Below are 21,287 nucleotides of genomic sequence, written 5' to 3'. Positions count from 1 at the left end.
CTTCTCGTATCTCCGTCTGGTGCTCTTTCTGCATAACGCCTGACCTCGGACCCGCTCTGGCCCTGCTGGCACCCCTTCCAGGAGCTTTTCTCCTCAAAGGAGCCAGGCTTCTTAGCTGCCGGGTTGCAGGGAGGCCCCAAGGTCCCTGTCAGCTGGTTCCTGGGCCCGGGTCGTGATCCTGTCTGCTGCTTGTGTCTCAGACGCCTGGCACCTCTCGGAAGTCCCTGGACGCCCCCTCTTGGCCCGGCGTCTACCGTCTCTCCATGTCCTTGATGGAGCGGCTCCTCAAAACCCTGCGCTACAACTTCCTGACCGAGGCCCTGGACTTCGTTGGGGTTCACCAGGAGCGGACCTTACAGGTGAGGGGCTGCTGGCATCTTTGGGGTCAGGACTTGGGGTTCAAGGGCATCTGGGCTCCTCAGAACTGAGTGTGGGTGCCCCTACTTCTGAGGTGCCGTGAGGACTGCTGGCTGACAGGCCCCGTGGAGGAAGGGGGATGGTTTAGGATCAGCTCAGATAGAAGCATCTTCATCTAGCCTCCTGTCATGCCGTTGCCTCAGCATTTGAGGGCCCAGGACTCCCCTTCCTGCAGGAGGGCGGGAGCAGACGCAGCAGGGCAGAGTCACCCCACCCTTTCCTGTGTCCCCTCCACCCCCCCAGTGCCTCAACGCAGTGAGGACGGTGCAGAGTCTGGCGTGCCTGGAGGAGGCCGACCACACCGTGGGCTTCCTCCTGCAGCTCTCCAGCTTCAGGAAGGAGTGGCACTTCCACCTGCCTCAACTCATGCGGGATGTCCAGGTGCGGCCTGAGACCAGCTTTTTGGAGGGTGGTTCAGGGAGAACGGGTCAGGGTGTGAAGGGCAGGCCTGTTCCTGGAACGTGGCTGTTTTCTTTGGTAGCACAGGTTTGGGTTTACCTTATTTCCTCTGCAGCGAAGTTTTCCCTCCATAGCATAGCTCAGCCTCACAGGGTGAGAACCTGGGTTCTGGCATAGACCCTGGCTCGCATCCATTAGTGCAGGACTGAAACAGGGCCAGCTGGAGGAGCAGGCGGGAAGGAGCACAGGCTCGAGTCAGGCCTGTGCCTGTGTGACCCTGGCCAGGTCACTTCACTTCTCTCCTTCATCTCACCGTTTTCTTTCTCTAGAAGACAGGAAAACTGTCCCCATCTAACTTATTTACTTAGGACTTTATACCGTGCCTGCTGTCTAGCTTGGTCTCGGAAACCGTCCAGGCATCTGTTGACACCCTGGTTGAGTGTGCTTGGTGGCTGTGAGGTTTGGGGCTGGAGGTCGCGGGAGGTGCGGGGCACGCGGGAGAAGCGCGTGGTTTCTGGTAGCGCCCCGCGGGGTGGGTCTGGTCAGCTGCCTGGGGCCGCCCCGTGGCTCCCCTCACCCTCCTGTTGCCGCAGGTGAACCTCGGCTACCTGTGCCAGGCCTGCACCTCCCTCCTGCACAGCCGCAAGGTGCTGCAGCACTACCTGCAGGTGAGCCAGCCCCCGCACGCGGCCTGCCCGGCGGCCTCGCCCCAGCTCCGCCGCTCTCCAGCGCCCTGTTGTCTCTCCTCCCCCCGCCAGAACAAAAATGGGGAGGGCATCCCCTCAGCCGTCACCCCCCGAGCTCAGCGGCCACCCGCAGCTGCTCCGGCTGCCCCCTCCTGCTCCTCCTCCAAGCAGCCCACTCCGGACACGGAGGCCTCAGAGCAGCGGGCCTTGCGCACCGTCCAGTACGGCCTCCTGAGGATCCTCAGCAGGACCCTGGCCGCCCTGCGTCGCTTCACCCCCGACGTCTGCCAGGTCCTGCTGGATCAGGTACCCCACCCCGTGCCCCTAGCCTCCACAGAGCCACCGGGGCTCCTTTCTGGGCCCAGAGGTGCCTGGGGTCTTGCCCTCCATCAGTCTCATCTTGCTTTTCAGTCCCTGGACCTTGCTGAGTACAGCTTCCTGTTTGCCCTGAGCTTCACCACTCCCACTTTTGACTCCGAAGGGGCCCCCTCCTTCGGGACCCTTCTGGCTACCGTGAATGTGGCCCTGAACATGCTTGGAGAGGTAAGTTGGGTATTGTCTGACCCCTCACCCCAGGCCTTCCTCCCAGCTTTCCACTGCCTAACCACCACCTTGGGCCTGTGTACCCAGCCTGAGCTGACCTGTAGGAAGTAGTGAGAGTTACCGAATAGCTGATAAAATCGCCTAGTGTAGGTCCTGTGAAATGAGAAGATGTTTGGAGTTGTTACTACCACCTTTTTTTTAACCCCCATTTCTCTTCCAGCTGGACAAGAAAAAGGAGCCTCTCACCCAGGCTGTGGGGCTCAGCACACAAGTGGAAGGGACCAGAACTCTGAAGTGAGAAAGCCCTCCTTCTGGACCTTGGTTGGGGGCTGGGGTGGTCTTGGGCTGGCTCTCCTGGATCCGACACTTCATGCATACAGCCCACATGGCCTCTGCAGCAGCGCCCACATCCGCCTCCCCTCCAGGTCGCTCCTGATGTTCACCATGGAGAACTGCTTCTACCTGCTCATCTCCCAGGCGATGCGTTACCTTCGGGACCCGGCTGTGCACCCCCGGGACAAGCAGCGGATGAAGCAGGAGCTCAGCTCAGAGTTGGTAGGAGGGGTGGAGGGCCCTGCCTGCTGGGGCGACCCAGAGGTCCCGGCCCCCCACTGCCAGGGTGGCCCCAGGGCCTCATCAGGTGCTGCTTCTCTTGCAGAGCACTCTCCTCTCCAGCCTCTCCCGCTACTTCCGCCGGGGAGCCCCCAGCTCCCCTGCTGCTGGCGTTCTTCCCTCGCCTCAGGGCAAGTCCACCTCTCTGTCCAAGGTCAGCCCCGAGAGTCAGGAGCCTCTGATCCAGCTGGTGCAGGCCTTTGTCCGACACGTGCAAAGATAGGGCACCTGCCTGCTGCCACCTACACTCTGCACCAGCCTGCATGGCAGGCCTGGGGAGTGAGGGGTACTGCTGGCAGATGGCCTGTCTGGGTCGGAGAGCAGCTCGTCACCCTCCTCAGAATCGCCGCGACTCCAGCCACCACCCCAGCGTTATTTTTGTAACAGATCAAGAGGTCAACAGCAGGGGTGGGGAGCTGTGAGTCTGCTGCGCTCAGTCTCACATTCAGAGTGCCCCTCAAGAGGCGTATTCCTCTCCTCAAGCATTCCCCACAGCACTTGACCCTGGCCAGGGGAGAGGCGGGGAGCCAATGCCACGTGCAGCCAGGAGGTTGTGTGCACGGGTTTGAGAGTCTGTTTTTCCACACTCTGTTCTTGCAGTTTTTGGTAATACTGTGGTCTATTTATACAAATACTAAAATACTGTTTATACACAACTGTGTGGGTATACCTTCCGAGCCCAAGGACTAACCAGCTCTCAGAGCATTGCTCTGCCCCGCTTGTCCAGGGGCCCAGAGTGGACTGGGGGGTACTGGGTGGACACTCAGGTCTTCCCTTCTACCCAGGTCTTGGCCCCCACCCCCCACCTCCATTTACCAGCTGGCTGAGTTGATCACTGGGTTAGAGCCTTTCCTGGAGCCCTGCTCCTGTCTGTAGCTCTGTGCCTCCCCTCTTTTTAGAGGGCCCTGAGTGGGGTGGCCTCTGGCCTCCTTGGGACTTAATCACAGAGTTCTTGGCCCAGCTGCAAGCCTCAATCTACAACCTGGCTTGTGGACCGAAGCTATCACTTGGGAAGTTTCGGGAACTAGACTAACCTGGGCTACAGTCCCTGCATGGCCACTTGGCAGTTACGGAACCTCGAGGAGGTGACCCTGATTTCTCCCTCGCTTGTCTGGGAGGACATGAGAACACGCGTGAACGTGCTGCACTCAATGCCGGGTCCCTGGGGAAATGCTGTCAGTTACCCAAGTGTAAACCGTCATGCACATTTTACAGTTCACTCTGCCCTAGTTCAGGTAGGTTTTTCTCAGGAAAAAACGTCAGTGACACAGCTGCAGCAGACCAGCATCCCCTTCCTGAGGAGCAGCACGGGTGCCCTGGGAGGGAGGAGGGACCCATCACTTCCTCCCCTAGAAGGAGGGCGCGGTGCAGTAGCGTGTCGCCTCCTCTTCCCCTTCCTGCCTGTGAGGCCCACGACGCGACCAGAGCCCAGGCGACATGCACACGGAGGATGGTTTATTATTGGTCACTGGCTAGAGAGCAAGCAGACAGGCAGAGTAAAAAGATCCGTTAAAAAGTGAGTGTGGAGAGTGCAGGCGGCAGCCAGCAGACTTGGCTCTAGCAACAGGGCTGGGAGGGGAGGGCCGCTCCGGCCAGGCTCCCCTCCGCTGCAGCGCATCCCTGGGGGACTGCACCCCTGTCCCTGGCCCGCCACAGACCTGCCTGCCTGCCTGCCTCGCCTCCTTTGCTGCTTTTGGCAACTAAAAGGCAGGTACTCTCTGGCCAAGGGTGCGCCCCAGGGCATCCTCAGCCCGTCTTGCACTGACCCCCTCCATGGGCCAGGGCACTGAACGCAGCTGCTGCAGCCAGGCCCGCCCTCCTGAGCAGGAGCCAGAGGGCTGGGGGGCTCAGGGACGCAGGCAGGGGTGGGGGGGCTCCACAAACAGGTCAGAAGCAGGCCGGGGGAGGAGCCGGGATCATTCAGCCTCTGGGGCCCCTCGCAGCTGGACGGCCAAGGGGCAGGATGGGGCTGGGGTGAGCCTCCCCACGCTGAGCAGCTGGGTCACCAACAGACACGAGGCGGGGCTGCACCCATTCCCCGCGCCCAGGGCAGAGGGCAGGGCCTGGGGGAGGGGGCCTGCTCAGCTGAGCAGTTCCAAGTAGGTGACGGGGACCTTGCCCTTCTTGTTGCCTCTCTCGCCAATGAGCCAGTCGGGGTCCATGCCAGGCAGGCTATAGACAGTGATGAGCTGAAGGGGATGACAGAGGAGGAGGGTCATGCCCCGGCTACACAGGGGGCCCTGTGCCTCCAGTGGTGGGCGCCCTCTGAGCTGCTCTATGGAGATGGATCAGAGAGCCTGCCTCCTCAGAACTGGAGCTGCCTCTGTCCCCCCACCCCCCAGACCCCTCAGAGGCGGGGAGCCCGTGATGCAGGGTCCTGAGACTCCATGCCCCCAGCTCCGATGCCTTGGCCCCCTAAGCCAGCCTGTGCCCCCCGACCGCCAACCCATCCCTGTGGCTTCTAGGCCCACCTCATCGGCGAGCAGGGCCAGCTCGCTGCTGTCTGCTGCCTCGTAGTCATAGAGAACGCGGGCTTTCCGGGTTCCGCTGGCCGGTGGGGCCACCTCCTCCAGGCGGAGAGCAGCCTCCCCTGGAGGGGCCAGGTCGGCCACAGAGGGCCCCATGGGCATCGTGGCTGCGGCGGTGGTGGGCGAGGTACTGCTGAGGGTTGGGGAGGTGGGCTCGGTGGTGCCCACGAAGGTGCCTGGGAATCTGGAGAGGAGAGTCGGGGGGGCCTGTCTCAGCAGCCCGGAGCCACCCTCTTGTTGGGGGGAGGTGCCCACATGCCCCACAAAACACTGGTCACGCCCATGGCCGCGGAGGCAAGACCACCTCGCTACTTACATGGCTCCTTGGGAGCTGGCGGCGTGAAGAGGGAAACAAGGGGAAGTGAGACGCCCCTGCCATCCCCACAACCCCCCACCCCACCCCAGAACCTGCACCCAAGGTCCCTAAGGCCAGCCACCCCTTACTGTCCTCCTGATGAAGTGCCCAGGCCCAGAGGCAAGGGTGATGCCCTACCACGGTCAGCAGCCCTCCACCCCACCCTGGGTGTCAACGGGGGCTTTCTGAGCTCGGGGGAGCTGGGAGCCAGGGGTCCCCGGTGGGCACCTGCCCAGCTGCTTCTGGAGGTCCAGCATGTGGCGGTAGCACTGGGCATAGTACGTGGTCTGAGACTCGACGAACTCATGCAGGCAGCGAAGGTGGTTCACCTGCAGGGAAGAGGCAGTGGCTGACCCGGCGCCCGCGGGCGGACGAAGCGGCCCACTCCCCACCCCATGCTCTACAGACCCTGGCATCCAGCATTTTCTGCCCAGGCCTCTTGCTCTCTGCGGGGGAGGGGGCCATACCCCCTGCTTTGGGACCTTTAGGACTGGGCTCTGCCCCACCCAGGTTCACTAGCTGCCTCAACGTGATCTTAAGAGTCGTGGTGTCCGACACATGGGTGGCAAAGACGACGGGACAAAAGAAAGAGGAAACAGGACAGGACTCACATGGGTGCTGCTGATCCCCTCCAGCAGGAGCCGGGTCACTTCCGCCTGCCGGTCAAACTCCGTCTGGGCCACTCGGAGCTCTTGCTCAGCCTAGGAAGGGCCAGGGATGAGCACGAGGACAAGAATGGCCCCCAGCCAGCCTCCCACCAGACTCCTCCCGCCCCCGGAGCCGCCCGGGAGCTGTCTCCTCTTCCCTTCTGTGGTAGATGGACTTCCCCACACCCCCACCCCAGGATGCAGACATTGGGGCAGGGGTTCACCTCTCATCCCTGACTTCAGGCCTGGGGCCCTGACCCCCTGGAGAAGCCTTAGCCCAGCCTGGGAACCCCCCAGAGGAGGCCAGTTGCTGGGTGGGCAGACAGAGACTCGGGTGCCCTCCTTGGCCTTTCACACTCATGCATTTGTCCATCTGAGGCCACCACCCAGCAGGGACAAATTTAAACAACAGTTGCTTTGGCCTCTGGAGGGCCCACGGTGTGCTGCAGGGCGGAGGGAAGTGACCCCCCCTTACCATGGCCCCAGCCGCTGCAGGGCAGAGCTCAGAACTAGACGCAGACCTGCCCCCAATGACAGCAGGCGAGCCTGGACTCCCATTCCCCACCCCATTTCTTCCCTGAGCCCCGACTCACCTTGTCCACCTCATCATTCCAGAGCTGCAGAGACCACAACAGGACCGGTCAGCAGGGGAGGGAGGGGGCAGCGGTCAGCAGGGGAGGGGAAGGGAGGTGGGGGATGGCTGTACCCCAGAGCCCGGGCCCCTGCCCCAGCTCCCGAGACCACCCCCTGCAACCTCTTCCTACCCCCCACGCTTCCCAGTGTCCTCCCCACAATCCCACCAGGAGCTGAGGCTGGGGGGAGGCCTGGTGTGAGAGGGAGGGGGGCTCTGACGTCACAGTCCATCCAGTCCCACATGCCACATGCGGGGAGGGGGGACAGCCAGCTGGGAAGTCCTGCTTGGGTTTCTCCTACAGGCAAGCCCCCAGGCTCGGACTGGGGTCTCCAGGGAGACCGAGCGTCCCCCACCCCACCCTGACACTCTGCTGAGGCTGCTGGGCTGGGAGGCAGGACCGTGTGACCCTAGACCAGTCACTGAACCTTTCCGTCCTTCGGCAGAGAAAGGCAGCCTCGTGCCAGAGTCAGACTGGGGTTCAAAGGCACAAGAAAAAAACAGGGCCGTCTCCACCCTCCTGGATAGTCCTCCTTCCACTCGGCCCAGGAAGGGGGGCGGCAAGTGTCCTCCAGAGTCTAAAGAAGAAAGACCCCCCTCCCCCCACCATGGCTTAGGAGGCCCGTTCCTCCGGCCCGCTGCTACCCTAACATGGGGCCTGAGGGGCACAGAGAGCAAAACCCAGGCCAGCCTGGCTGGGACGGAGACGTCCCCACCCCAGCACCGTTCGGCAGATCGCACAACACGGGAAGTGACCTCCACGTGAACACACATGGGCGAGCCAGCCATAGGGGACCAGGGCACTACAGGGCGGTTAACGCCCCCAGGGGACAAGGGACCACGCGCGCGCGCACACGCACACACACACACACACACACACAGCAACATGCTTATGACAGATGGAGAAGCCCGCGGGGAGGCGGGTGGTGCAGAGGATGTCACCCACGGGGAAAGGAGGGACAGAGAGAGGCAGAGAAAGGCCCAGCACTGGTTTCGACAGGCATGACGGGACAGGTGTCCTCTGCCTATTTCCCCAACTAAACAGTAAACACCAAGATCTCAACAAGCTGTAGGAAAAAAAGATACCAGACATTCAAAGTCCTCCTGACCCCGCCCCGCCCCGCCCAGCCCACCCTCTTAAATCCCAGTCCCACCTGCCCATCCACCCACCGCTGCCTTCATGTTCAGCTTCGGAGGGGCCAGCTCGGGACACGCCCGTTCCCCCACCTCGGGGGTCTCGTTCCCCCACCTTGGGGGCCTCGCCCCGGGCTGCTCTTCCCTTACCCGCTCCCCGCCAGGTCTACCTTCCCACGGGGCCCTGTTCCATCTCAAGGCCTCTGGGCGCCTCCCTGACACCTAGCCGATGTGCTCTGGGGGCCGCTGGACAGACAGCGTTGTCCCCGAGTCCTGTCCAAGGGTCTGTGACCTCCCGGCAGGCCAGGCCGGGACCTCTTTCCTGTCCTCCGGGTGCAGGGGGCACCTGGCTCTCAGATGTGGGTGCTGAGTGGGGGTGGGTGGACTCTCGGGTCCCCTGGAGTCCACCAGGCTGCATGGGGCAGCGGGCCAGGCTCACCTTCAGCGTTGGGCAGAGAGGGGCAAGGGCACAGGGCCCAGGCGGCCCCTGGCTGACCCTCTGCCTCCTGTTCTCCTGACTGGCATCAGGCCCCGGGTGCTGGGGATGGGGGCAGGGAGGGGGGAGCCGGGGCGCGGGCGGGGGCGCTTACCGCGGAGGCGCTGGCCGAGAGAATGTAATTACGCGGTCTAGTCTCCTGAAAGTCAGGCACCGTCTGGCGGGGAACAGAGTTCACGGGGGAGGGGGGGAGTCATGTGGGGCGGGGGCCAGGCCGGGAGGCCGCCCTAGAGTCTGCCCCAGGGAGATGCCAGGAGCACCCCCACCCCGACCCCATGGACAGGAGGCTACGGACAGATAACACGGACCTCCTTCTCCCCACGCCAACCACCTGCACAGGAGGCAGGCTGAGTGAGGGTCTCAGTGGGTCGGGACAAAGACCAAGAGGGTGGACACACTGGGGAGCCCCGGAGAACAGATGCCGACGAGGGGACAGCCCGGAACCTCGGGCAGGACACAGACCCATCCGCCCCCGGCGGTCCTCAGGCCCCTCTTCCCCGGGCCAGCCTCATCTCACTCAGAGGCCCCAGTTAGACCCACCATTCTCCAAGCAGAGCCCGCCCCTACCCCACCCAGCTCGCTCCATCCACACCTCCGCACACACCCCATCATCTCTCCTTCCTGCAGCAAGAACCAGGCCCCTCCCCCGACATGAGGATGGACAGATGGATGCATGGATGGACAGAGTGACAGGCGGTTGACATTTGCAAAAAGCTGACTCAACAGGCTCCAACGCCTGGCATCCCCCCAGACCAGAGGCTACACATGGTGGAGGCCCCGGTGGGAGACCAGCTGCTTTGCAAAAGGCCCGGAGGACGGCCCTCCCTGGCCCGGCCGGCCCAGCCCGGCCTGGCCCCATGGGGCCCGAGGCCAAGGTGGGCAAACCAGAAGCGGCACAGCACGTGGGACAGGTATACTCACATCTCCCTCACACTGAGCCAAGTTACCCAAAGCAGAACGGCAAGGAACAAAAACAAAGAGTTAGTGAGTCCACAGCGCAGGCAGGCGGGAGTCCTGACTGGAGTGTGGCTGCTGAGGCATGGCGGGTGGGTAGGGCGGGGGGTGCCCTGCTGGGCTGGAGCCCCCTGGGATGCTGTACCAGGGCCCAGCTTGGGAGGGGGCATCCTGCTAAAAGCCACAAACTCGGGGCTGGTCTGGGCCAACCAGCCAGACCGGAGGTTGTGCCGCTCTGGTGATGAAGGAAGCGCTCCCTGGCCTGGCAGACAGAGGAAGGCCTGTCCTAGCCAAGGGACTCCAGACAGCTGCCCGGCCCTGAGGGGCAGGGAGCCTGTCCCGCCAAGGTGGGCTCAGGCAGCCACAGCTCATCCTACCTAAGCCCAACCCGACACCGGTGGCTAAGGCCCTGCCTCCTGTCTGGACTCCACACACCCGGGTGAGGTGCCACAGCTCTTGCCAGGGGCACCGACCAGGCTCCGTGGCCCCCGGGGGCCACACAAAGGGAAGGGAATGCGAGGAGGGCCAGGGGCTATAACTAACTCTCGGGCAGCGGGGGGAGCTGGCTTTCCCTGGCCGAGGGCCGCGCCGGGCGCAGGTGCCAGTGTCCCTGGTGTGTTCTAGACCTGACTGTGGGAGTTCCCACCTCGGGGTGTGAGGCGGCCTTGCAGCCGCTGCACCCCGAGCAGCCCGGGCCCCTGGGGCCCAGCTCTCCCAAACCCTGGCCTCGCCCTGGTCACCGTGTGCCATGCTCCATCCCATCGGCCTGGCTGAGCAGAAGGCAAGCTAATATAGCCCTGGCTCCATCCAGCGACGTGGGGCTCCCTGAAGGGCCCCAAGACCTGCCCCTGGGCGGGCGAGCAGCCCAGCTCTGGGACCTCCACACCAGCGCAATGGAGCCTGAGGACAGGACGGGGCGCCCGGGGAACAGCGCTGGAGCGGCGGCGAAGGGGGGGGGGCGCGGTTAGTAGCAGAGCCATGCCCGGGCAGAGCCGGGAACAGAGCTGAGCATCCAGGGAGGGCAGCGCGGGGGGCATGCGAGAAGCCAACTGGCTGTCTATCTGGGGAGGCTGCGGGCTGCCCTGAGCTCAGGTGAGGGTGCTGTGGGTCTACCCACCGCCCGCTCCTCAACCCAGTGTCTGCCCTGGGAACCCAGAGCTCTGGGTCGGCAGGGTTCCGTCGGGGGTGGGAGCAGACGGGTGTGACCTGACGTGGTCTGCCCCGAGCAGTGCCCCCCAGCCAGGCTTCGACGGGGAGGGAGGTCATGCCAAACACCACGAGCCTCCACCCGGAGCCTCCGCCCGCTCCGGCCCAGCAGGACGCCTACCGTGGCTTTGGCTTCGGCAGCCTTGGCCTTCTTGAGCCGCGCTTTGGAGGCATCCAGGTCTAGACGCCGGTTCTGCAGGAGCCGCCTCTCCTTCTGTTGTGGGGCGGGGTTGGGGGGAATCAGGGACGTGAGCCCCACGGCTGCCATGGGAGACCCCCGGCCCCAGCGGGACCAGCCCATAGGACCATCTGGCCAAGAGAGGGAAACTGAGGCCTGGACAGGCGAGGTCAAACACTCCAGGCCACTCGGTCCACAAGAGCCACGTATGGGGAGGCCCTAAGGGCTGCGGGGTCCCGGGCTGGGTTCTGCGGCTCTGAGGAGAGGGCAGCCAGGGTCACCAGGAGGCATGCAGCCCCAGGCTCCTCACCGAAATCGTCTTCCAGTCCCCTTCCAGGAAGTTGCGCAGGGGCGTGAGGAAGTTGATGGAGGCCGTGTGGATGAAATCTCTCTCGGCCGCTCCCAGGCGCTTCTCCGCTTCCGCCACCTTGATCAGCGTCTTCCCTGAGAAGCAGAGTCGGGGGTGAGGAGGCAGGCTGAACTCCGCTCTGGCTCCCAGGAGGGAGGAGAGAGCTCTGAGAGAGATGTTCTGAGAGGCAAGAGCAGAAATGACTGGCCTGGGAAAATGGGAGAAAATCTGTATATCCACATACCCATTGACCAGTAAATACTGGGACCCCCCAAAACCAGAACACTTCTCAGCCGTTAGAAAGAAGGGGGCTGGGACTTGCAGAATACCAGAGGGAGGGGCTCAGCAAACCCTTCCCCCAGGAAGGACACAGGGCCTTCCCTGGGGGCCCAATGGCCAAGACTCCACTTCCACTGCAGGGGCCGTAGGTTTGGTCCTATGCAGTATGGCAAAAACCAAAAACTTACCTATTTATCTATCTCCTTCAAAAACAAAACGAAACTGGACACAGTTGTCAAAAGCAATCATTTCTGGACTCTGGAAATGGACCAAAGGCAAGTAACAAATTGAGAAGCATTTACTCCAGAACTACAGGACCTTGGTAAGAACCATGGAGATGGTGGCTTTTTAGCCTGGACGTGCTCCCCTCTCTCCAAGCTCTGTGGTGTGCCCCCCTATCAGGGTGCGGTAAGCCCTGAAGCTGCTGGAGGGGGAGGCCTTGATTTTGGCTGGAACACAGGAAAACCCACAAGACATGGTCATAAGCAGTAATGATCTTAATGGCAAATAATCAGGAAAGGCCAACATCACAGCTAACATGAAGCTGGAGGGCTGGCTGGAATAACCAGCAGACCTGCCAGAAATTTAACAGGAGATCTGGGAGATGAGACGGCCACAGGGAGCCTTGATACACTCCAGACAGCTCTGCTGGTCTAGAAGGCCGTGCCTGTGCGTAGCATGCATGGGAGGCACAGGAGAGAGCCCCAGCTACCAAATCATTCTTGGCTAGTGGGAGGCTTTGCACATTCACGAAGTAAAAGCTTAGGCACACATACAAACTGCCTGAACTTGAGTGTGTTCCCCAGCCCACTCATAAATTCATCAGCAAAGCCTTAATGGTGCAAGATGTCTAAGCATGACTTCTGATGAATCATTAGCTGACCACCAAAATGTGCTGACCTGGAAGCAACCCTTAGGAAGCTAGGCTTAAAAGTGAAAAGAATAAGTAGAAAAATAAGCAGAGACATCAGTAGCTGCATGCAGCAAAGAACACAGACTCGAAACAATTAGCTCAGGTACATCTCTAAAGAAACAAACAGCACTAATAACCCAAGAAGAATTACAAGACACGCAAAGAAATAGGAAAGCCCAGTCAATACACAGGGAAAGAAAAGCAATCAACAGACACTATCTCCTAGCAGGCCCAGATATTAGATTTAGCAGACAAAGACTTCTAAGCAGCTATTACAAATAAGTGGAAAAGAAAAAACAAAACCCACCAAAACCATAATGGTAGGGAGGGACGAATTCTGGTACAGGATAAAACTACTGTATATGAAAGAGATAAGCAACAGCATATACCACACAGCACAGGGAATCACAGCCATTACTTTGTAAGAACCTATAATGGAATATAATCTGCAAAAATACTGAATCACTATGCCATATACCAGAAACAAACACATATTAAAATCAACTATACTTCTATCAAAAAATAAAAAATAGAACCATGGTTAAAGATTTAAGATTAATACAACATTGTAAAGCAATCATCCTCCAATTAAAAATTTTTTTAAGAGATTTAAGTATGATGACAATGACTTCTCAAATAAGAAATGTCAATAAAGAGATTAAAATTTTAAAAAAGTGAAGATTCTAGAGTTGAAAAGTTTAACAACTGATATGAAAAAAAAAAATCACTAGAAGGGTTCAACAGCAGATTTGAACTGACTTCTTATCAGACACAAGGGAGGTCAGATAGTGAGAGAATATACTCAAAGTGATGAAAGGAAAAAACTCTCATCCAAGAATTCTATACACCGCAAAACTGCCCTCCAAAAGGGAACATAAAGACATCCCCAGTTAGACAAAGGCTACAAGAATTCATTGCTGGCAGACCTGCCACAGAAGAAATACTTCACATACAAGTGGGACGACACTCGAGGGTAGTGTGAATCCACATAAAGGGACACGGAGCTGCAGTAAAGGTGAGTAGACAGACACACACAAGAGACGGTGTGTTTTTCCCTCTTTTCTTAACTGACTTAAAAGACAATTGCATAAAACAATAATTATAAAACTGTACTGTTGAGAAATAGTATGTGTGACGATGTGAGCACAGAGGAAGAGGGAGGGAAGGGAGTTATCCTGGAGCAAAGCTTCTATATTTGACTGGAATTCAGTTAGCATTACTCTCAAGTAGACTGTGTTAAGTTAAAGTGCATGTTGTGATTCAAGTTTTAAAACCACTAAGAAAAATGTTTTAAGTTAAAGAAAAAAAGGAGCAAAGAAATCAGAATGTTACACTGGAAAATATCTTTTGAACTCAAAAGAAGTCAGTGAAAGAGGATCAAACAAAAAAGACCTGAGATACAGGGAGAATAGTAACAAAACAGCAATCCAGATGTACAAACAGCTCATGAGGCGTAACATCATCAAAACCAACAACCCAGTGAAAAATGGGCAGATTTAAACAGACATATCGATTAAGACATACAGATGGCCAAAAGACACATGAAAAGATGCTCACCATTGCAATTATTAGAGAAATGCAAATCAAAACTACAGTGAGGTATGACCTCACACCAGTCAGAATGGCCATCATCAAAGACGTACAAATAATAAATGCTGGAGAGGGTGTGGAGAAAAAGGGACCCTCCTACACTGCTGGTGGGCATGTAGGCTGGCACAGTCACTCTGGAGGACAGTATGGAGGCGCCCTCAGAAAGTAAAAACAGAGCTACCATATGATCCTGCAATCCCACTCCTGGGCATGTATATACTTGGAGAAAATAGTAATTGGAAAAGCTGCCTGCACCCCGATGTTCATCGTGGCACTATTTACAGTAACCAAGACATGGAAGCAACCTAAATGTCTGTCAAGGGACGAATGGATAAAAAGATGTGATAAATATATACAATGGAACATCACTCAGCCATTAAAAAAAAAAAAAAGAAAGAAATAATGCCATTTGTTGCAACATGGATGGACCCAGAGATTGTCATACTGGGCAGAGAAAGACAAGTGTCATGATACCACACCAATGTGGAATCTTAAAAAATGATACAAATGAACTTCTAAAACAGAAACAGACTTCACAAACATAGAAAACAAACATGGTTACCAAAGGAGAAACTGGGACGTGTGTTGGGGAGGGGGAATGAAGGGGTAAATTAGGTTGGGATTAACACATACACACTACTACTTATAAAACAGATAACCAGCAAGGCCAGCCGTAGCGCACAGGGAACTATACTCAATATTTTGGAATAACCCAAAGTGAAAAGACTTTGTAAAGGAGCATGTATCTGTGTATATGACAGCATCACTGCGCTGTATACCTGAAGCTAACACAGCACTGTAGGTCAACTGCATTCTAATTCAGAATTAATTAATTAAAAATTTTAAAATAAACCGGATTGAGGGATGTTTGTACAATTCTGTAAATACACTAAAAATCACCAAATCACACACTTAAAGCAAGTGCGCTTTACAGTACATAAATTGTACCTCAATAAAACTTCAATAAAAAGCAAAGACTGAGGCGGCTCTTTTAAGTGCTATTGTGAACAGATAATCCGTAAAGCAACACCAAGTTTAAAAATCAGGTTGTGGAATCGCACACATAAGATAATACGATCCTATTTAAAAATGCACACAAACCAAAAGTGGGTAAAGGAGGCTCTTTTTTTTTTTGGGGGGGGTGCCATGTGGTCTGCAGGGTCTTAGTTCCCTGACCAGGGATGGAACCCAGGCCCACTGCACTGGAAGTATGGAGTCTTAGCCACTGGACCACCAGGGAAGTCCCAGGAGGCTTCTATTTTTCACCGTTGTCACCTCTGTTGACTGAGGTATTTGCAAGGAGGATGAATCCAGGCAGCACATGTGTAAATACAAGACCAGAGAAAGGAAGGAAAGGAGGGAGGGAGGTCAGGGCCAGAGACTGGGGGCCCGCCCGGCCGCGGGGACCGGCTCACCGTAGGGGGTGGTGGGCCCCAGCTCACTGGCCGCCTCGGCCATGTACTGCGCCAGCAGCTCCCCGTTGGTGACCCGTGAGGGCACCTTCCTGTCCAGCTTCTCGTACAGGAACTCCTCCACTCGGGCGCCTGTGGGAGAGAGCAGCCTAAGCCACGGGGCCCTTCTGGAGGAGCCCAAGGCCAGTCCAGCACTGGTGACTTGCAGGACATTCTCGTGCTGATTCCCCACCCTGTGAGACGGGCTCTTGACCCTGTGAAACGGGCTCTTGACCCTGTGAGACGGGCTCTTGACCCTGTGAAACCCCTCACGGGGAAGGAGAAGCCACGGCCCAGAGACGTGAAGTACCTGCCTGAGGTCACCCAGCTGCGGTGGCGGGCCTTCCACATCCCCCTCCTTAGAATATGGACTCACAGAGCGTGACACACAGGGGGTGCTAGTGGTGAAGAACCCGCCTGCCAATGCAGGAGACCTAAGAACCACGGGTTCGATCCCTGGGTGTGGAAGATCCCCCGGAGGAGGGCATGGCAATCCACTCCAGGATTCTTGCCTGGAGACCCCCCCCCGGACAGAAGAGCCTGGTGGGCTACAGTCCACAGGGTCCAAAGAGTCAGACATAACTGAGAGACTTAGCATGCGTGCACACACCACATGTGCGAACAGTGCTCTGGCCAGACCCAGGAAGCTCTGAGCACACCGTCTTAGCTAAGAGCAGATATACAGGCAGACGCGTCTCCAGACCCCAGGACAGGTTCCCCTGCAGCTGCGGGGCCTGCCCTGTGCTCTCGTGCAACCCTGGACGGGCCTTCATCCCTGACCCTCGCTGCCTGCTCCCCAGTGACTGGTCTCCCATTTCTCCTGCCTCTTTTCCCAGGGATGTTTTAGTTTCCAGGCTTCAACTCCTCGGTGCAAAACTTGCATTTCCACGTCCCAGAGAATGAGTGCATTGCGGAGCCCAATACCCAGACTGCTGTTTTTAATGGGGACCACTCCCCCTTCCCATGCCACCGACAGCAGCCTGAAGCCCCAAGAGTCTAACCCAAGTCCTGCCTGCTGCCCAGGCCCGCCTGCACAGCCTCAGCAGCTGGGCCCCTGCCCGCGCGCCCCACCCCTCGGCCAGGGCTGGCCTGTGTCCACTTACTGGGGTTGGGCTGCAGCAGCACCTCTGTCTGCCTCAAAATCTTCTCGGTCCAGTTCTTGGTGCTGTCTGCCCGGGCCAGGAGGCTCTCAAAGTGGGCGTCAAGCTCGGTCTTCTCGGCCTGGCCGAATTTCTCCTCTGTGAACTGCGGGCAGAGGGTGGGGGGGGGGGGCACCCAGGGGTGGAAGACTCAGCAGAGGGGAGGGGAGGACCAGCCCTGCCCCACCCATCTACCCCTCCTTCCTGGCTGGAACTCAGGCCCTCTGGTCCAGGAACCAGTCTAGCCCATCCCCGATCAAACTGCAACCCTGCCCTGGGCCTCAGCTTGCTCCTCTGTGACATGGGATGGTTGGGCCAGAGCCGGCGGATCCCAGTTTGTTTCAGAAATCCAATGAAAGATACAGACACCCCCTACCCCCCAAATGCACACCTGTACAAAATCAAACACAACTTGAGCAGCTGGTAGGCCATCACTGAGGGTCCTCCCAGCCTGACTCTGGAGAAAAGCACTTGGTAACGAGTGCTCAGGGACACAAGGGGCACAGAGCAAGGTCTGGGGTGATCAGCAGGCGCCAGGGCAGCTGGGAGCCCCAGGGAAGGGGTCCTGGGGGAGTGAGTGGGAAGAACCCAGGTTCCAGAACCAGAGGAACATGATTCAAGTCTCAGTTCTGATGAGCAGTGTGACCTGGGCCAAGTGGCTTTGTCTCTCTGAGCATCAATTTCTGAAGCTGAAAATGGGAATAATAAGGAATAGCATCTCCCTCGTAGGTTGTGAGAAGGCAATTAAAAAGATGCGGGTAAGATACGAAGGCCAGGATCTGGCAGGGAGTTCGGTGCCCAGTGTAAGGGCTGATGCTGTAAAGATCTGATGGGAAGGGAGAGGGGTGGGATGGAGGATGCCTCTGCTGACTGGCATGGTACATGGGGAGCAGTGCCAACTCATCCGAGCCAACTGCTGGGCACGCCCAGGCCCAGGAAGCTCGGCAGCCCCGCCCCGAAGCCAGGGAGAGACCAGGATGTCACAGGGTCCCCCTTCCGAGCTGGCTGAGGCCATGGGGGCCACATAGAACAGCTAGAAACCAGCCCAGGTCCTGGCCCTTCTGATCTCAAAGGCCCTGTCCAGCCGTGGTGGGTGGTGGTCAGAGACAAACCGCACAGGAGCAAGATCAGCTCTGACAACAACAGACAGTGCTGACCCGGCGCTCAGCACGGGCAAGTTTCCCATTTCACAGAAGGGGCCACCGAGGCCAGGCAAGAGGCAGGCTGCACTGGAGTCAGGGTCGTCATAGGCTGGGGGTCTGGAGGCCCTTCTCAGATGATCTGGCAGCCCTGAGTCACCCAGAGGCGAAGGACAGCTCCAGCTGCAAGGAGCGGGAGGCCCCACGGGCTTCAGGCCGCTCCAGCTCAGCAGCCATCAATTATGCATGGGGGCTTGGGTTTCTCTCTGCAGGGCCAGGTGGGCAGGGGTCAGAACCGACGGCTCCCTACGTGGCTCCCTCCCTGCTCTCCTGACTCTTCTTCCTCACTTTCCACAAACCGGGGCCTCCCAGAGCTGGGCCCTGAACAGGCCTGCCCTCACCCAGCCTCTCTGAGGGTGGGGGTGGCGCTAGCCCCATTTTCCAGATGAGAAAACTGAGGCTCAGAGACAAAGTCACCTCTCTGGTCCTCAGTTTCCACCGGGGGTATGGTGATACCAGGAACCATCTCATAGAATATTCGGGAGGTGCTTAGTTCTATGGTCAGCACACAGCACAGGCCTGATAAATGTCAACTGGTGTCAACGTCGTCATCATCATCAATAAAAGATCTCCTGCAGGTCCCTCCTCGGCTCCCAGGAGCCACCTAGGGACGTCCTTACCCCGATGGGACCAGCCGCTCTGATTCCGGTGATGGTGTCACGCTCAGTATCTCCTCCCCTTCTTGCCACGGTTATGGGCAGCACTTCCCGCCTGGCCACCTGCCCCTCACACTACACATCCACCCACATTCAAAGTCCAACCAGGTTTTTCCAACGTCCTGGGCATCCCTCCCACGTCCACTGTTGCCTGCCCAGCTCGGATGAAAACAATGCTACAGCCTCCCTGGCTTTCATTATCGTCACTCCTGCCTCCGCTCCTAGTAATACAGTCAGTACTACTGACAGCATTGGTACTAGCACTTCTGCTGCCCACTCCCCCCTCCCTGGCATCTTACCCGAATATGCTTTAGCTTTCCCTGCCTGGGTGCCCTTCGCTGAGCTGTTCCCATCACTGCGATCAACTCTGCAAACCCATCCACAGTTCGGGGACTGAGAGACCACCCTAGGATAGCGCATGCAGAAGGGATCCGGCCTCCGGCTGCTTCTCCCAAGTTCTGTTCCTTACGGGGTGGGGATGAGGTGAGGCTCTTTCAAAGTGCCCTCGGTACCTGGAGGGGCTGAGCGCTTGCCCAGCATGTCCTTCCACCTGGCAAGGTGGCACCCACACAGAGGAGCTGCCCAAACATCGATACTAAACCACCCTTCGTCCCTTCTGGCTGACTCCTACCCCAGGGCCGACTGGCCTGAGGGGGGCGGTCCCCCGAGTGGGCTCTCCTGCCCAGGTCACATTTCAAGCCCCTCTTTCTTCGGGCCGCCACCTTGTCCCATTCTTGCCAAGAGAAAGGGCCCAGGCTTCAGAGGCTTATGACTGCAGAGTCCGAGGCTGCTCCCTGCAAGATGGCAGCAGCAGGGGGTGGGCGGCTGGAGCCAGAGAAAGCCTCTATTTATAAAGCTCCCAGCTCCCTCCTCCGCCCTGGAGGCGGCAGGGTGGGGGGGGGGGGGCGCCTGGACACTGGCTCCCATGCCAGTATGGGCGACCCAGTGGGCCTGCCCCAACCAGGCCACGGGGCCCAAGCCTCCCCACGCCCCAGGCTCTGCAGACCTGGCAGGATCCGGTGCTAGAGCCCCACAGTAGCTGGAAACTGGCAGATCAGGTTCTTCCCAGATGCGGGAGATAAAGTGGTTGCCATACCAACACAGGGGGCGAACTCCCCACCTTCTGGATGGATTGGGGCTGGCCAATGAGCTCCAGGCTGCAGGCATCCCCACTAAGGCTGGGGTCACCAGCAGGGCTGGGAACCCAGGGCAGCAAACCCTCTCTGGGGCACCCATCCTCAACGGGATGCTGTGCTTTCTAGTAAACACGGGCACGTGGGCTTCCAAGAGACGGTCTGGGGCTGGGCTCCTCCAGAGAACCAACCGCCACAGCAAGGACAAACGACAGGATCTGTTCCCGGGGCGCTGTGACTGGGCCAAGCCCCAAGCCTGCGGCCACCCTTGGAGGCAGACTTGGTGCCACTCCTGATGGACAGAAGGGCACGTGCAGGCTCCCAGAGAAGTGACTGGCCCAAGGTCACAGGCTGCACGGGTGCGATACTAGGCACGTTACAGCAAGAGGGACTTGCCTCTAGTGAGCACGTCCACACGGAGTGCCAGGGACACTCACATCCATGCTGGGAGGGAGGGGTTGCTGAGGCCATTTTCAAAAGACTGAAAAACTGAGGCCCCGAGAGGTGAAGCCCCCACCCTTCTCAAAGTCACAAGAGGGGGCATCCACGCCCACAGCTGACTCCCGGTCTTCACCGATAAGCTGCTTCAGTTTCTCTCCTTGCCCCCAAATGGATAGGACCTGTTCTAATCCTAGCGTCACCCAGCGTACAGCTCCCCAAGGAGGGCACGCAGCCAGACCCCAGCCCTCTCCTCATTCCCCTGGGGCTGGGGAAATACGAGGAAACAGGCCTGCCATGGAGCAGAGAGGAAATAATAACCCCAGCCCTCCTGGCTTCCGGACTGACTATCCAAGCCTATAAAAGGGACCGGAGGGAATCAGTTCCAACAGCCCATTGTACAGGTGTGGAGACTGAGGCTCAGAGAAGGGCTCAGGGGCCTGGGGGCACAAGTCCTTGGGCCTGGAACTCAGGCCTCCAAACGCCGGCCAGGAGTCAGGGTCACTGCTGGCTAGTGGGAGGGTGGCAGGAGCCGCCTGGTGCTTTTTGCTCTCATCATCAGAGACCTCACCGGGGCGGGGCGGGCGCGAGGGCAGTGGGATAACTCGGTCCAGGCAGGTCGCAAAGGGGGAGGCTGACACCTCCCGCCCAGGCAGCGGAGCCGAGACAGGCCCAGCTCACTCCTCGGCCCCCGGGCCAAGCAGAGGGTAGTACAGGGCAGTGCAGTCGGCCGCCCCGGGGCTCCTTCTCTCGACTGGGCAGCGTAGAAGAGAAGGAAGGCTGGTGGGGGGCTAGGGCGACCCGGGAAGGAGCGGCGGCCGCGAGGGCCTTGTCCCGCGGCCCCGGGCTCTGTTACAGGGGTGCCCGCCGGCCGCGCGGGGCCCAGGGCCAACGGCCTCCTCACCTGCACGGCCCGGGTGAAGAAGATGCCAGCGTCCGACGCCAGCTTCTTCATGTTGAAGTCCATGGTGCTCCTCAAGGCCGGTGCGTCCGGCCCGAGCGCCGCCCGGCAGTCCCCGGCCCGCCGCCGCCAGCCTTCCCCGCGCCCACCTGCTGCCGGGACTCCGGCCCTTAGCGCGCCCGCCCGTCCCAGCCGCCGCCGCCGCCGCCGCAGCCGCTGCCTCCACCCGAGCCTGCCGGAGCGCGCAGGGCGGGGCGCCGGCCGCGGGGGCGGAGCCTCCTGGGGGGCGGGGCGGGGCGGGGCGGCCGGGCTGGAGGGTGCTCGCGGCTGCCCCCCTGCGGCCGTCGGTGGGCCAGCATCTCTGGGTTACCGGTCCAGTGGCTCCCGGCCCATCGGTGCCTCTTCGTCTCCTTTTTTTTTTTTTAAAGACCCTGCTGCTGGGAAAGATTGAAG

The 21,287-nt window shown here is 59.1% G+C and overlaps 2 protein-coding genes across 7 annotated transcripts in view; one reads left to right on the top strand and one right to left on the bottom strand.

Moving 5' to 3' along the window:
- NUP188 (nucleoporin 188) overlaps nt 1-3,254 on the top strand; it is a 41,699-nt gene extending 38,445 nt beyond the window's left edge. Inside the window, exons 37-44 of the mRNA XM_068966056.1 lie at nt 201-359; nt 661-798; nt 1,410-1,484; nt 1,575-1,808; nt 1,914-2,045; nt 2,266-2,339; nt 2,471-2,600; nt 2,704-3,254. Of these exons, the coding sequence (XP_068822157.1) occupies nt 201-359; nt 661-798; nt 1,410-1,484; nt 1,575-1,808; nt 1,914-2,045; nt 2,266-2,339; nt 2,471-2,600; nt 2,704-2,880 (1,119 nt within the window). The 3' untranslated portion in view covers nt 2,881-3,254. The remainder of the gene's footprint in view (nt 1-200; nt 360-660; nt 799-1,409; nt 1,485-1,574; nt 1,809-1,913; nt 2,046-2,265; nt 2,340-2,470; nt 2,601-2,703) is intronic.
- An 866-nt stretch (nt 3,255-4,120) lies between these two features.
- Nucleotides 4,121-20,950, bottom strand: SH3GLB2 (SH3 domain containing GRB2 like, endophilin B2). 6 transcript variants are annotated; one of them, XM_068961198.1, is made up of 13 exons: nt 20,838-20,950; nt 16,472-16,613; nt 15,333-15,461; nt 11,097-11,230; nt 10,730-10,822; nt 9,370-9,381; nt 8,543-8,605; nt 6,781-6,804; nt 6,152-6,241; nt 5,769-5,869; nt 5,502-5,516; nt 5,129-5,369; nt 4,121-4,846 (listed from the first exon to the last, which is right to left on the bottom strand). In XM_068961198.1, exons 1-13 carry the CDS (start codon nt 20,898-20,900, stop codon nt 4,739-4,741), a joined length of 1,215 nt encoding a protein of 404 aa, XP_068817299.1. In that variant the 5' UTR covers nt 20,901-20,950; the 3' UTR covers nt 4,121-4,738. The 6 variants fall into 6 exon arrangements, with proteins under 6 accessions (XP_068817299.1, XP_068817282.1, XP_068817517.1 ...); XM_068961181.1 differs by lacking the exons at nt 5,502-5,516; nt 9,370-9,381; XM_068961416.1 differs by lacking the exons at nt 8,543-8,605; nt 9,370-9,381.
- Between the last annotated feature and the right edge of the window lie 337 nt (nt 20,951-21,287).

The sequence above is a fragment of the Capricornis sumatraensis genome, chromosome 1 (assembly GCF_032405125.1).
Source record: "Capricornis sumatraensis isolate serow.1 chromosome 1, serow.2, whole genome shotgun sequence".
Taxonomy (NCBI): Eukaryota; Metazoa; Chordata; class Mammalia; order Artiodactyla; family Bovidae; genus Capricornis; species Capricornis sumatraensis.
This window is presented reverse-complemented; position numbering and strand designations above follow the sequence as displayed.